The sequence below is a fragment of the Thunnus maccoyii genome, chromosome 9 (assembly GCF_910596095.1).
Source record: "Thunnus maccoyii chromosome 9, fThuMac1.1, whole genome shotgun sequence".
NCBI lineage: Eukaryota > Metazoa > Chordata > Actinopteri > Scombriformes > Scombridae > Thunnus > Thunnus maccoyii.
The window spans coordinates 26,206,053-26,220,993 of NC_056541.1; the positions used below are offsets into that span (position 1 = coordinate 26,206,053).

The 14,941-nt window shown below is 40.0% G+C and overlaps 1 protein-coding gene across 1 annotated transcript in view; it reads left to right on the top strand.

The window, feature by feature from the left end:
• si:dkeyp-14d3.1 (transmembrane protein 132C) overlaps nt 1-14,941 on the top strand; it is a 118,649-nt gene that overhangs the window by 52,159 nt on the left and 51,549 nt on the right. Inside the window, exon 3 of the mRNA XM_042421345.1 lies at nt 9,358-9,504. Within this exon, the coding sequence (XP_042277279.1) occupies nt 9,358-9,504 (147 nt within the window). The remainder of the gene's footprint in view (nt 1-9,357; nt 9,505-14,941) is intronic.

Here is a 14,941-nt window from a genome sequence, read left to right on the forward strand (position 1 = left end):
CAGTTTAAAGATTCGTAGTCACTGATTGTGTCATGTGTTCACTTTATTCTAAGCTAGGCATCGCAGTTCAAATGCACTTCAATAAATACAACAGTAAGTGAACACATCGGCTTTCATATCGCTGTGACATTCAGTGCTGATTCTGTTCAGTAATTTGTTCAGTCTGTTGCTGGTTCAAGCTGTTATGTTCAGTTCAGTACAAATCATCATGATTGTTTCTGGGGCTTTTGCAGTCTTTTAATAAGCTTTTAACGAGGGAGTAATGTACTGTGTACCATGGCTGAGCTGACAATGGTTCTCTCAGCCATCGGGAAGTGGAGCTCTTCTGCTAAAAGCTACATTCAGTGACAATGGTGACAGTCAGTTGAGATGGAAGATTCAGTGTTTAAGATCTGTTTGTACATGCACTGTACACCTGTAGTGTGAGAATAAAGACAAAACAGATGTCAAAAACTCAGCACTTTTCAGGCTTCAGTCTACTGTTGAATTGAGGACGAATAAGGTGTGTCACCAAATTGTGTGTCAGCTATCGGCAGTCACTGTGTAGCCACCCATTCATAATAATTTATAATAATCAGTAAAATATAATAAAAATAACACAACCTTTCACTGCATCAAAGTATATCAAATGATAATATGGAAATGTTTCAAAACCCAATAAATACATTTGAATTTTTAAAAAAGTACATTGAATAATTACACCTTATTTTTGTCAAATTAATCATTGCAGTGTACTAGTTTGCTGTTGCGGTTATGTGCAAATAGAGTATGCTTGTTTACAAACTATTTTTTATCACGTGATGTAACTATGGTAACACATTGTAGCTCTGAAAGCATTTAGACAACTTAGATAGATAGATATTCTTTTGAAAATGCCTTTCAAGGCTTCCACCTTTCACTTAACACTGACACGGAGTATAGTACTACTATGGGAACAGGTCTGTATGGGGGCATTTGTCCATACAGAGCCATTTTAAAAAGTATGGTCTTTCACTAAATCAGCTGAAGTAACCTTATTATTCAGGATCCTCACCTTGGTCACCTTCATGTACACACCACATGAAGCCAGAGATGAGACATCCATGTGTGAGCAACAGAGACAGAGCCTTCAATATAGCGTCCCGTTTACCATTCCTCCGGGCTTGCAACTATTTATTCCTCCCATTTTCTCAAAACTGGGAATGAAATGAAAAGGAGCAAAAGAGGGAGAAAAAAGGGAAAACAAGTGCACGGGTAAATCTCTTTTGCCAAAGGCAACATTGTGACATTATCTCTTCGTCTCAGCTTAACAAAGGCCTGTTCCTATGAGTACGTGTTTCGATGTTTTTTCGGATGTGTGTACATACATGTGCGAGCATGCGTGACAACACGTGTGCATGTGGAAGATGGTGTACATGTGTGTGTGCATATTTGCCTGTGCTTGTGTGAATTTTTTGAGAGTGTTTGCTGTTGTGCTCAGAATGAAAGGCGTCGCGTTTACCTATATACATGTGTTCATCTGCAGATTAGCCTGCAGCTGCCTGCCTGCCCCCGGTGCAGGAATCAGTGAAAATACACACTTTCCAGCAGTCTTTGTTGAGCTGCACTACCTGCTCACTCTGAATCAGCTCCTCTCAAATGCAGTTTAATATTCTCCAACAAGGGATAATACTGCAATTCAAGGGTTAGAAGAACAACTTCACAAACCCAGAATTTGAGCCTGGTTTGACTGCAAACCCCATTTAAGTAATGAAACAAGAGAGGAACGGTTGTGCAAATATTTTATAAATCTTAAAATATCTTAGAAAACTCCCATTTTAGTATTACTGACTGCCTCTATTTCTCCCTGCTTCCTTTTTTCATCCTGCATGTTTTCCCTCTCTTGCTGTGCTCTTGAATGTCGTGAAAATCCAATTAGGTGAACACATTCTGTGAGAACACCACAAAACCTCACTCCACGATAGCAATCATATGAATTCTTCATATGGGATTTTCAATGCTTCCTCTCATTGCTCACACCGTGTCTACACAAAAGATAGAGTAATTGGCAAACAGATCTCCATACAAAATGCCTCTCCCCCCTCTTTTATGGCCACTCAGCATAACAATGGGTACTTCTGTAATCTCTGCTGTGTGATTCAGAAATGAAAAGCCAATGAAATGTTCCTCCTGGCATGTAGGGAACACTGTACTGTAGGTAGAGCATGTTACCAGCACTTTAGTGGCTCCCCAATTGACACATGAGCAAAAGGTACATTGCAATTTCTTGCATTGTTTTAGACTCCTTTGGCAGGCTGTAGCACTTCCTTGTTGTTGTAATAGCTAAAATAGGCCTGTCTACTGTAATAAATGCTAATATTTACATGGATACAGGTGGGGAATCCTAAATGCTTTCTTATCATTCATGTTGACATTGTGTTGCTTAAAGAAAGTGAGCAAATGAATAATTCATACTGAAAGAAAGGGCTGATGTGAACTGATAGCGAGGATATTATGTTTACCTGACCACGCTGACAGACAGCAGTGAAGGTCTGTCCCAGATGCATACTTCTATCACAGCTTTCATAAAGCTGCACTCAAAAGTGCTCTGTCAGTGCATTACATTTCAATCAATTTAGCTGTTGTAATTCAATTAACATTTTATGATGATTTTAACTGTTCAAAACCTCTGAGCTGAGTTATTTTGGTCTCTTGTAGCATTTAGTATCGCAGCATCTGCTTTCCTTCTCTGCTGGATGGTCGAGATGAGCAGCACAACAGATTGATTTAAGTAAGTGCAGGTTGCACAGTCACGCTCTGTGCCTGCAAGACACCGACTCAGTTACTCAGTCTTTTCCCCAACCTTCTTCTCTTACTCATTTTCTTTGTTACTGTTTTTATGTCTATCTTCTTTCCAACATAACTATGGGCTTACATGCAGTATTTATTTTCTTTCTCTTATCTTTTAAAACAAGACGTCTACTGCCACACCGCCAGCTCTGCGAGCTAATGCTAACATCAGCATGCTAACATGCTCACAATAACAATGTTTACATGCCAAAACTAAACAGGTCAAATGTTTACCATGTTCTCCATCTTAGTTTAGTGTGTTAACATTTACTAATTAGCATTAAACACACAGCACAGCTGAGGCTGATGGGAATGTCATCAGTTTTGCAGGTATTTAGTCATAAACCAAAGTATTGGATCAACTGAAGTTCTGATGATGTTGCTAGATGACTAGTCAGTTTTCATCAATTTTGTTGCAATTCATTGTGAGGGGGAACATGAATATCTGACAATCATGTCAGGCATTTTACTCAAAACAACAAAAGTCAATCTCAAGGTGGCACCACAGGAAAAGTCAGAGTCACCAAAGTCATCAGGATTATCTGGGAAATATAAATGTCTCAAAATTCTGTGCCAATCCATAGTAGATATTTCACTGGATAACTAAAACCTTTTGACCAGCTGGTGGCGCTTGATGAAAAGTCAGAAGATCACCAAAGCCATCAGGAATCACCCTCTGGGGATCATGAATTTATGTACAAAATTTTATAGCAATCTATTTAAATGTTGTTGAGATATTTCAGGCTTAACCAAAGTGGTGGACCAACTGACTGACCATGCCATCACTTGAGCCTCACCACAAGCATGGTTAAAAATCTCTTTACACACTCATATACACTCATAAGCAAACAAGCACAGACTGCCACTCAATGGTGTGATAGCTAAGAGGGGGGGTTGATGGGGTAAATCCATCAATAATACCACAGTGTATTAAAGGTAAAGGTAAATATAAGACATTCAACCCCACTAGATGTCAGCAAACAACTATTGCTATGTAAAGATATGGTGAAGTAATGGCGTCCTGAGCAGAGAATGAAGTCACGCTCCCTCTGTGTGTCATAACCCCAGCTTCTCTCTTCTTTGTTATGATAGCTGGTTTGGCGGCGCATACAAGTTAGTGCATGTGAGTCCCTCACTGTCCTCCTCGCATCAACATGGCGACTGGGTCACAAAATTTCTCACATTACAGCTAAACAGTACACTAAAATATGTTCCTGAAAACATTTAAGACAAGAAATAGGCAATGCAGTAACAGAATCTTGATCCATATTTGATCAGCACTGCCTGGTTTGACAGTTTGATCTGAGTTTTCTTTTTTTTCAACTTTATTGATTAAAGGACGTACGCATTTGTTTAGATCTGAGATGCTGGTGCTAGTGCGACATCTAGTGAGGCTGTATGTCATATAGTGCACCTTTAAAGAAACATTACCACCTGCATTCACTTACAGACACACATACTGACTCACACAGTAAAAAGCAGTAAAAATCCTTTTATCCTTTTTTGGATTTTGTAAGACTTTGCAAAAGTTTTGTGTCCTATTGTACAATGCCGAAATAAAGTAAGTCTGTTTTTATTTGACACTTTGAGATTGGAGTGTAGGCGTTTGGCCTGATTTATTTTTTTGTTTGCCACTCTGTATGTGTGTGTGTTCTTTCCAGTGTCTGCTCTTGCATCAGTTATAATCTACGAAGCAGCAGACTCATAGTTGAGTGCAATGGTTTTTAGACTCTTCCATTAGCCGCCAACCACAAACCATCACAAAGTACTCCTCCCGCTGTCTCTCTGCCATTCTGCCACACTGTAGCTTCTCTTTTTCCTTGTTCCCCACTGAGCTCTTGCATTCCCTGCACACTGTTTATGTAGGCGGGATGGCACAATAAAATAGGAAACGCATCCACAGGGAGCTTCTGATTGTGGATGCATATGGTCCTCGGAGGAGTCACTGGAGAGAAATGGTCAGAATAGGTCACCAACCCTGTGATGCGTGCGAGGCGGGAGCAGCCCGACAGAGCCAGATGGAAGCAGGTCACTGAGGTAACTGGAGTTATGCCCGGGTCGCGGAACATAGACCACTGGCTGGGGACTCCCATTATCATCCAGCCTCGACCTTATTGGATTTCTCCTGGAAATGTTTATTTCTTTCACTGCCCCGCTGAGAAGTAGCTCTCCTACTTATCTCATCACTATTTATTAAGGGAGCCCCTGAGGAGTCCAAGCAAACAATCAGGTTTGAGGGAGGATGGGTGGTAGAGAGACAGAGTCGAGAGAGAGAGAGAGAGAGAGAGAGAGAGAGAGAAAGAATGAGATGTTAGAATATACACCAGTTGCAGCATGATTTTCCTCCCTTTTTATCCACGAAAAGGGTCGTGATGACATGAAATGGCATTAGAACTGGGAATGGACTGCTCTGTGTTCCCTGATTATCACTGCACTACCTGCACCCCCTTCTCTTTGTTCAGCTCAGTTCAGCTCAGACCTACTACAGTGCCAATGAAGACTCGTCAGGTTCTCTTATGACTGCTGACAGTGTTGAGGAGTTGGATCTAGTGTAACTTTAAACTGTCAGCTAAACACTGTTACCTTTTTACACTGTTCCCCTTCTTCCCTCCGTGGGCCGTTGTCTCTTTACTTCCCCTTTAGTTGTGTTTTACTTGGTATTCCGAACATTCAGCCTCGATTGTAGCTGTGTGGCTTTGCAAGAGACTTATTCAGAGACTGAGGAGAGCACAGGTGCATTGGTATAGAGTGTTTGCTTCTCCTCCTTCATTTTCAGCTTGTCAAACTTTAAGAAGAGTTCCACCCAATTTTTGTCTGGCTTGCCCTTGACTTCCCTCCAGTCCTGCAACGCCATACAACAGAGTTTGGCTTTAGTGAATGTGTACATAAGACAGCAAGGTTAAGACACTTTAAAGCAAAATAAATAGTACTGTGCTGAACAATTAACCCCCGTATACATGGACCTCTTCAACAACTCACTGCAACTCTGCACGGTTCCTGATTATTTATTGCATGTCACATTTAATTTTTGCACTCACCATTTCTTGGTCCATATCTCAGTCCATATTTCCTTTGTACAGTCAATATTTCATCATCATTTTATATCCCATTTCAAAACTATTATTATTCCATTCTGTAAATAGATTTAAAATTTTTCATTTAATTTTGGTACTTCTTTGTTTATTTCATTATTATTATTATCTTGCTCTTGTTATGTTTTTATTATTCTAGGTTTGTGCGAGCAAACGTTCAAGACACATTTTTTGTATGCTTGCATACTTGACTGATAAACAGATTCTGATTCTGATTCCCCTAAAGCATAAATCACACATTTTTTCACAGTGCACAATGTATTTTAATAAATGGTCTCAGCTAAACATTAGTCTTGATAAATATGAGGATTGCTTAGCTGGCTATATCTTAAAAACTGCACTTTTTGGAGGCATATATTCCCCAGTTGAGGTTACATCATGAATCTAATACATGAATCTTGTCACTTGTATTAGATGACTGCTATTTAACTTGCAGGACACTCCTATGCCGACTGGTTACAAGGCCAAATTGACCATTAAGTCAATAAAAGACACTTCAACCATACTCCAACAACTGCTCTGTGAGCTTGGATATGGTCAGTGGAGTAATGACTGGTTCCCCTCCGAGACTCAACTGTGTTTAAAAAGCCTGAAGCCTCACTGGAAGCCACTGATAGACATCCTGATCACTGAAGTGTAAAGAAACCAGATACAAGACCCGGGTGCTCCCGTCGGGACCGAGGAGGACTGTGCATGAGCTTTTTTTGTTACAGTTGTATGCTCACTGCCAGTAAGTTCTCCTCAGCACTTCCTTTCACTCTGGCTGGAAGTGTGGATCTACCATTTAGTTGAAAAAATTCAACCTTGGACTGATACTGTTAGCTTTTCTTTGTGATGTTCTGTGTATTCCAGGACTAGGTTAAGGTGAAGTGTTATAATTTATTTTTTGGTGTAGCCACTTTTCCTCTGCCTGCCTTGTCTAAAGTAGACAAGTTGAGGTGAGCTGCTGTTCAAATATGTTAAACTCTAGCAAGCAGGTTCCTGTTGCTTTCAGTCAAAGTAAAATGAATATAAATACAGCATATTAACCAATTAGACTGTGAACACTAGGTATCTTAAAGGTTGCACATATATAATATATTATGGCTGCTTTGTATTATGAGCTTTTGATCCCACTGTTGTAGGGAAAATATTTATATTTTATTCTTCTATCAAATATCCAATGAATAATATATGATAAAATAAGAATACTAATAATACACCACTAAATAACAAAGTTGATGCAGTAATTCAATGTGCAATACAGTTTTTTGTTTATTTATTTATTTTCACTTATGTTATAATAACCAATGGAAATAATGCTCAAAACTAAAATACAATACTATAATACTGTATACTGTATACTGTAAAGCACTCATAATGTAACCAAGAGCATATTCTCATTAGATTGTCCCTCTATGGTAAAACCCCCGCTCCTCTCACCTTCCACATCCTCAGCTGTAACACAGGCTTTCTGTTACATGCTGTAGTTTTTAAGCCTAAACTGAGATAAGCCTGATGACATCATCAGGGTTATTTTCTCACATGTGGGGCGTCAGGAACAAAAATGTGTGTCAGGTGCAACAACAGCTTGTCTGATCCCATGTAGTGTGTCATAGTGGAAGTCAACCACATCTGGGAAGTATCTGGGATTCGCATGTCAGAATTCTTTTGTCTTCTCGCTCCTAGTTTGACAACTTCTACAACATGTTCTGGGACGTTGAGCCATAGTAGCGCAGATCACTCTTCCGTATACAACTGCAAACACGGTAAAGGGTCTGGCTTTCACGCTTATAGGTCAGGAGCAGCAAACCAAATCAATCACACCTGTGGATGCGACATCACCCCCTGCACACATACGTATTCTGCACACCTACAACCTAGTATTTGTTGATACTGACAGATGGAACAGTAACCTTATTGATCAACTACTGTATGTCACACAAGTCGTGAAAGACGGCATGCAATAATAATTGGTCAGGGTCTAATGTGTAGTCTGCCATGTCTCTCATGTCATGGCAAGAATTTGTAACTCTGTGATCGCCCAAACCGACACAGGTCTCATCTCAATAGACAAAAATATTTTGTATTCTGATCTCGGCATGAGACTCATTGTGGCAAAATGTATAAATGTCTATAAGGCATCATTTATACACACATGCTAGATAGGGAGGCAGCTGGCAAAAGCACATCAAATCATCCTGGAAGCACTGCAACACAAAAATACAATTACATGGACACATACACACATAGAATACACACATGCACACGTGCATTCGGAGTGACCCTTATGTGTAGTGTTTATCTTCATTCTTATAGAGAGGGAAAGCATACCATCTGTCACATTACCCATTTTCACTCCGAATATAACCCCCTTCACAACACGATAAGACATCACATCAAAGAAAGAGACTTGACTGGAGAGGGCAGATATATTCATTGGCATACAGACAGAAAATCACATAGTGCATGTTTAAGTGCAGCAACAAATTCAAGATGAAAGCAAAGTCCTATCTTTGGTCTCATCTGTCAACCTGGTATGGATTGGATAGGGAAAGTGATTGGCCCTTCTGTTGTAATTTAGTCTTCTCTTCAATCCTGGAACTTTGCTGTCACCTTCAGACAAAATCACACAGGCCTTTGACCATGTTATGTTATGGAACATTAGTCTAAATCTATTTTATGTCAACACTTTCACCCGAGATCAGTCTTTTTACAGTGAATATACTTTACAATATGTTTTACCTTTGAGGGAAATTTTTTTTTTTTTTCTTCGACAGACTTTCTCCTCCTTTGTAGTCCACCGAGCCAAGGATATTTATGCTATAATTTTGTCGTAGTCAAAGAAATCCTTTCATAATGTCCTTTTCAGACTGCGAGAGAATGAATCTATTACTGAGGAAGGTAAAGGAGAGTGCCATAATGGGATGGTCATATCCCACTTATACCCTTATTTTATGACAAATAGTACATTCACTGTGAATGACAGGTCCCAAAGTGTCAGAGAAAAGTTATTTTTGAATTTTTTTTACATGACTGTGTACTACTTGGAATTAAAAAATAATTCAGTTTTAGCAAAAATTGTACATCAATACTTGTTGTATCAGACTATTTAGGATGCACAAACTGCTTATTAAAATAGCAGCTGGTTTGATTATTTGATTGACCAGTGGAACACATAAGATAACACACATGTTTAAAAAAGTCAGTTGTCCTCTGGAGAAACAAAAACAGTGTGATCAAAACCAAGATAACAGCTGGGACATCTTTTGAAGTCAACACAGTGCAGTGAACCATCTGGATAATGTATTGCTAGACAGAATGAGGGAGGGAAAAAATCACTGTCTTTCTGGACGCAGCTGCCATACATGGATCAGCTGGGTACATCCAATGACTCTCTGAAATGAGGATCTTCTTGATAACAGAAGAGAATCATTCTCCCTCGTACACTCACACACATGTCTTTCTTTCTCCACAGAGTGAAGTTGAAAGAGGGAGTGACGTTTCTTGGGGCTCGTCCCAGCAACCCCACTCAATGGATAGTCAGCCAAGATGTTAGGAGCGAAGGCCACCGCGTGGTGACTCTCCACTGCCGCCGGAAGGAGTCCAGCTATGATCAGCAAAGGTCAGCAGATAAATTACTTCACTTTAAAGGAGTCCATCAAGTCACCTGGTTACCTTTGTAAAATATACGAAGATATGAATGTGTCTCAAGCAGACCTGTCACGTTTCCACACTGTGTTCCCTGTTTTTTGTAAAAAACAAAACACTTACTACTACATCTATGTGATCTCCCCTCCATTCCCTACAAGCTAACTGATGTATTACAGTACCTGCAATAATCACCTTATAAAGTTTATACAGCAAACATGCTATCGAACAGTCACCTATTTACACATTAGGAATTATTTTGAGGCTGTGTTTCTGGCCACCAAATATAAGTCCAATATTCACTGTCTTTTTAGCTTGGTTTTGCTCTCCAACAACTCCTGAGGGAAATATCTGGCTCTTTAGCTGCTAGATGCTACCATATACTCACCAGCTATTTGCTAACTTTGTATAACTAGCTAGCTTTGACTGTCTGCCATTTACTGCTGGGCAGATAGCATACAGTGGGTTTATCAGTACTTTTACACAGAAAATAAGCAAGCAAGGTTGTTGAGAGTGGAAGGGAAAGTCTGTTAAACCAAAAAAAATGAGCTGAAAGATGCTAACATGCTCTGTTTTAGCATCGTTTTAGCATCAAGCAAAACACTAGAGATGAGGAGAACTGCAGAGTTTGATGATAATTATGACTTTCTTCCATTGTTAATATGAAAATAAACTGTTTCAAGTGAATAAAATGAATAATCATATATTGATTGATAATAAATAAAAACATATAAAAACAAACTGTTCAGTGATTTAGGTTGGCTAAAGCCTCCCACTGTCTTCATATTAAGTTTAAGCTTCAAAAGTAGTCCTGTTGTTAAAAACAATCTACTTTTTTAGTGTATTTTTGTTTCAGTTTTATGCAAAACCAACTTTACTAATTTACCTAATTTAATTAAGAGCTGCTACACATTCTTGTTTTGTCACTTTTCGATGCTAAGCCATTGAGTTATGACCATCATTTACTGTCCGATATAGGTTTTGTAATAGCTCAATCTCCTGAAACTTCTTGTATTTCTGTAGAGACCATTACCAAGTGCTGCGGCTGTTCGATCATATTTTGCAAGAGATACACAGGCACTGAAACACTATGAATGGTTATCTAAGTGATATCCCCCCTACTGAAATGACACACTTGACTTGACATAAAGGCCATGGGATCTGTCTGTTGAGACCACTGTGTGGAAGGAAAAGTTAATAGACTATTTCTATATCTCCTCCTCTTCCTCCCTTTCCTTCAGCCCCCGCCCTATACACCCCCCCACTCACTCTCTCTTTCTATTTGCATATTTATTTTCTCCACTGCCATAGCCTCAAAGTTGTTTTGGTCATTTCCTATCTGTATTCATGTCCTTTAAACTAATCTGGCAGATAGGGAAGTGATTGCCAGCGCTGGGAAAAAGGTTGCTGTGATAATTATGTGCTGATTGAAGGCCTTTGTGTGTTTTAATGGTTTTTCCTTCTCAGATCAGGAAGTAGTTTTAATAAATCTAACTTTCTAGTGACAGGTGTAATTTAATGGATTAGAGGCAGATTTGGGGTTGGGAAAGCTCTGCTTATTTGCTCTTTAGCTTTCGTTCTACTTAGCAAATTCTAAACCACTGCCTTAAGAAAACAGGACACTTGACATCGTAACTTCAACTTTATAATCAAAGTTGTGCAGGGGTTATATAAGTGTAGAGGAGTGTATGAAACACATGCAGTTTCATTCTGGTTGTCCTGTGATTTGTGTAGACATGCTGCTATTAGTGCATCACTACCAGGAATGATTATAGTGTAACTACAGTGCTACAGCACATAAAACAAAGATAACTGCGCCTGCCATTGAATGGTTGTGGCTGTAAAATCAGAAGCAGCTAATAAAGATTTTCTTTAATAGACATCTCATACAGCAATTTGTTATGTGATACTGCAGTGCTACATACAGACCAGCAGCTGAGATGTGTCATGCCGGTTGCTGATGGTTACACTCAGATGTCAGTGGCAGACTTTTACGTGGGCTCAATATTTTCACTTCTTAGAACATACAGTAAGACTTTATTTGACTTTATGAGCAGTCAGTTTCAAACATGAGCTGCCCTGGGAACTCAAAGTCGCCTCCGCACTGAAACTTCTTTCCAGACCTTTCATTCACTCGTGTAATAACTTTTGACAGCTCAGTCTTATAAATAGAAAGGTTTTGGGAGCCTGCAAATAAACGGCAATGCAAACTCTGCTGCTGATAATCATTACGTCTGTATCTGCCTCATCCAACCTCTTTCATATTGACCACAATATCTGTACTCTCACCTGGGAATGATTTCTGTTATGAGATTCATTGTCAGTAAGGTATATGTATGAAGCCTGAACTCCACATTGCCTCTTTTTGTCAACCGTTTACTGAATTCTCATGGAAATAAGCGTGTTTAAAGGTAGAATAAAATGTTCTAAAATCCAACAAAACTACTTGCCAACCAGAGTTTGTGAGGATGCTGGCCAAGTTCATCCATGTTGAATTCCTGGCCTTCAAAAAGTAATGTTCTCACAGATCGAATATACCATGCTTGTGCGTGGCTCTAAGCAGAGCTGCAGCATCTTGAACAACATAAAAAGGAGCTTTCAGCAAACTGCAGCAGTGAGCAGCAACACTTGGCAGCTGGCTCCTCCCTCCCTCCGGAGCCATTCTCCTCCTTCATGCAGGTATTATTCTCTCTGCTCTGTCACCTCACCTTCTCTCCCACACACACACACACACACACACGACTGTAATAAAACCATGTTTTATTGATTTACTAAGTGAAGGAGCCAGAGACAAGAGTGAGCATATTTAGTCTAATCCGTGCTGTTTGGGCCATGTACGATGGACTGCTCCTTAATCCCCACAGCTGTCAAAGTCACTTCAGAGAGAAGACCAAAGACACCCCGTGATGGCTATACAATACACAATGCTCCAATTTTTCTTTCGTCTTGTCCTCCCCGGTCTCAGTCATTTCAATGTAGCTCTTTTAGAAGGGGATTAGACATAGCTATCTCATCTGTTGAGCTGTCATTCAGTCTGCTTTCTTCTGTCTCCTCCTTCCCTGAGGATAGGAGGATGACGAGGTGTGTGAATGCTGTATAGGTCAAACACATGTGGATCCTGTTTGCTGCATTATTTTTATTTTTAACAACAGGGTGAATGTGATTTTCCATTTATGTTAGCTGACACTGGATGTGCTATCTCTGCACTAAAACTCAGACAATGCAGCGTTTGTTGCTTCCCTTTTTGAGCAACTCTTTCTAAAAGTACAATTTATTTAACCCCCTCGATGTTAGAGTCATTTTTACATCTCTTCTTCTTATCTTTAACAGAATTTGCATCTCACCCTACTCTCACGAGCCATTCACTGCCAGTCTGAGCTGAAAAACCTGAAAGTTGATCACTCTACATGGATTTTCTACCTCAGCTCACTCAAAGTTAAGCATTTATATTATATCATTTGGCCTTGTAGTGTTCCCAGCTTTTTATTATTGTAAGTACTCCCTTTATCTTAGCATCTTCAGTCATACCTAGTCAGAAAAAATGGAAAGCTGAAGGAATTATAAAATGAAACATCAAGAACATCAAGTGTTCTGAATGGTTTTCCCACACCAACATGACATGGTTATAACTGCCACTTAGCGTACACCTCTTTGCACTAATGTTTTTTTCTCAGTCCCAATCTTTGCCAATACTAAGAAGTCAGAAACAGGCTCAAGGTTAAGTGCTCTTGAAGGTTTTTGTCTGCCGACTGTTATTGTGGTTTCTTTACCAGTTGAAATGGAATTCCTAAATATATATATATATAAAGTTTCCTTTTTAAAATGGCTATCTCGGCTGGTATGTGAATCATTTTCACATCAAAAGCAAACAGTATGTGTCCATCGATGGAAGGGCAGCAGTGGCTCAGCTGCCCAGGGTGCACAGCTGTTAGTAACTGAGTTAATGACACCAGCAAACATATATGTCATCAGTAACAGCTCTCATGATTGCAGCGCGGTTGGATTTTCATCTTGTCACACACACATACACACACTCTAGGACTGAAAATTGGAATCAGAGCTCAGTCTGTCAGCCGTTGTACAAATGGCCCGTTGGCACTGCCACTGGACCTTGGATTGCGGAATGGACGTAAGTGTTATTGAATGTCTCTGGGACTGCTAATAGAAGCCTGTGTATGTGTGCCATGATTGGAGCCCAGAGCCATCGCAAGCATGAAAGCACAGCGTTACTGATGGGTCAGGTGTACTGTATGTGCAGGTTCAGTCAGTCACTTGAAGCTGCTCAGCCTGGCCAGCTGAGTCTCTCCTTTCCTCCAATTCACAGCTGATGTCCCGGCCACACCCTCCTCTCTGTGAGTACGCATTTCAAAAATGAATAAAATAGACATTGCTGTTGTGCACTTGCACTCGCACTCACCCTTCAAGCTGACATATCATCTGCTTTACAACTTAAAATAACAATATACAACATTTTCTCCAGTATTGATCAAACACCGCATTGGTTTGCAGCTTTGACATATTTTGAATCTCTCTCTCAGCCCTGCAGACATTGAAATTTTTCTGTGGTATTGCAAACCTGCACACTTTGCCTTTCCCTGACTGGCGGCATTGAGCCTAATACCGAGGTGACAGTTTTTCATCAAGGGGTGCTATACAGTGTAAAGACGGGTTTGGCTTTTGACTGAAAAATACAGAGCTGGATTCACCCTACAGGGAATGCCACCAAACAGCTGATGTCAGTTCTTTTTAATTCAGTGAAAGAAATCTATTGAGCATGCAATAATGAGTTATAGCTGTCCAGGATTTTGTTGTGAGATGTTTTAATGAATAGTGGGATCTGTTCCAGTTGTACTGTATCACAACTTAAAGCTGCAGTCAGTTAAACTAGTTAAGCTTTTATCGCCAAATCACACTGAATAATAAAGGACTTTAGACAAAACACTTTGGATTGAGTCTAAAATAATCATAGCAGATCTGTCCTGCTCTGTATTTGATGTGGGGAAGTTTATACTCCAGCAACCTCAGCTAAACTTGCATTAGATATTATAGATCAGAAACGACTGTACTTCTTAAGGAAACTTAAGAAGGCAAAACTCCCATCCCAAGTTCTTGTTAACTTGTTAACAGAGGAGCAATAGAAAGCATCCTGACTGGAAACTTCACAAATTGGTATGAGATGTGCACGGCACAAGACAGGAAGGCTCTGTAGCGGGTGATTAAAACCACCCAGAACATCATCGGTACCCATCTACTGAGCATCAGTGATATCAGTGAGGTGAGGAGCCTTCACAGAGCCCAAAGGATACTAAAAAGACAGTACCCAGCCCAACCACAGCCTGTTCACCCTGCTGCCGTCTGGCAAGAGACACAGAAGTATCCACTGTCGAACCACCAGACTGCAGAGCAGCTTT